The 1,636-nt window shown below is 14.8% G+C and overlaps 1 protein-coding gene across 1 annotated transcript in view; it reads left to right on the forward strand.

The window, feature by feature from the left end:
- Positions 1 to 979: 979 nt before the first annotated feature.
- PRSY57_0717700 (hypothetical protein) overlaps positions 980 to 1,636 on the forward strand; it is a gene marked incomplete at both ends in the record, with an annotated part of 1,648 nt that continues 991 nt past the window's right edge. Inside the window, 3 exons of the mRNA XM_020114668.1 lie at positions 980 to 1,037; positions 1,151 to 1,222; positions 1,383 to 1,456. Of these exons, the coding sequence (XP_019970625.1) occupies positions 980 to 1,037; positions 1,151 to 1,222; positions 1,383 to 1,456 (204 nt within the window). The remainder of the gene's footprint in view (positions 1,038 to 1,150; positions 1,223 to 1,382; positions 1,457 to 1,636) is intronic.

Here is a 1,636-nt window from a genome sequence, read left to right on the forward strand (position 1 = left end):
TAAATTATAATAAAAAATTTTTTTAATTTTTTAAATTTTTTTGTTTTTATAAATTATTTAATTTTTATTATTTTTTTTTTTTTTTTTTTTTTTTTGTTGTTTTTTTTTTTCTTCTATATGAAGAATCGGATCCTTTTCAACATCGGTAAAACATGAGAATAGAAAAAATAAAACAATAATATAATTATGGATGAATTACAACTTCTTATATTTTTTTATAAGGATAATTTTTGTTCTCATATAATTTTTGATAAATAATTATGTTATGAATCTATATTTTTAAGTATATTTATATATTTTAATTAATATATATGTGTATTCTTAATTATATAATTTTTTTTTAAAATATTATTAGATAATTGCAGATAAAATATATAAATTATTATATTTTTATGTGCATTATCATATATTATGAACATTTTCTTTTTAGCCCCATTAAATATTATATATAAATATATATATATATATATATATGCAACAATAAAATAATAATAATAATAATAATAATAAATATATTTGTATCCTTTTAAAGCGTAAATATATATTTTATTATCCTTTTTTTTTTATTTTATATTTTATTTTGCTTTACTGATTTTTTGTTTTGTTTTTCTTGTTCATATGCGGGAACTTAAAAAAAAAAAAGTACATCAAAAAAGAATGAGTACAATTAGATAAATAAAAAGCCTAATTTGAAAATGTTATAAAAATGTAATACCCAATTTTTTTATGTAATCATAAAAAAGTAAAATATATATATATATATACATCGTCATTATTTACATGTAGGGAAATTTAATAGGGAATTGTATACCAAAAAAAAAAATATATATATATATATATGACATGTAAAAATTCAATGAAAAAAGTACTAATTAATACAATATATTGTAAAATATAATATAATTAATATTAGTTTCCTGATTTTTCACGTTACACATTTATTGATAAAAAAAAAAAAAAAAAAAAAAAAAAAAGCAAAATGTCGTACGCTACATGTCCCTTCAATTATGTAAATATAAATCCAAATCAGAAGGAAGGTTACAAAATAAAAGAAATAATAAGAACAGTTCATAAATAAAATATAAAAAATAAACATTAATAATTGTGTAGATTAAAGTATATTTTTATATTTTACGTTTTCTATTTTTAGACTTGTTAAGGTTCGAAATATCTGCTGTTGACAATTATAATCACTTGAAAGAATTAGAAACAAAATCGAGAAGTAAGTTTATATATATATATATATAATAAACATATAAGAAGATACTCAAAATGTTATACATATGTATATATATACATATATATTTATATATATGCGTAATATATATCTTCCCTTATAATGCTGTTCTATTTTTATTTATTTTGTTCTTCCCCTTTTACAGTTCGTTTTAGTTTAGTAATTTTGATCATATCCATTTTAATGTATTACTTTTACAAATACAGAAATTCAAATATAGTAATTATATGATAAAAAAAAAAAAAAAAAAATAAAAAAATAAAAAAATAAAAAAAAAAAAAAAAAAAAAATTTTTATATATATATATATATATATTTTTATTTTTATATTTTTTTATTTTATTATATTTATTTTTTTTTTTTTATTTTTTAAATTTTTTATATTATTTTTTTTTTTTTT

This window comes from Plasmodium reichenowi, chromosome 7, assembly GCF_001601855.1.
Source record: "Plasmodium reichenowi strain SY57 chromosome 7, whole genome shotgun sequence".
In the NCBI taxonomy this organism is placed as follows: domain Eukaryota; phylum Apicomplexa; class Aconoidasida; order Haemosporida; family Plasmodiidae; genus Plasmodium; species Plasmodium reichenowi.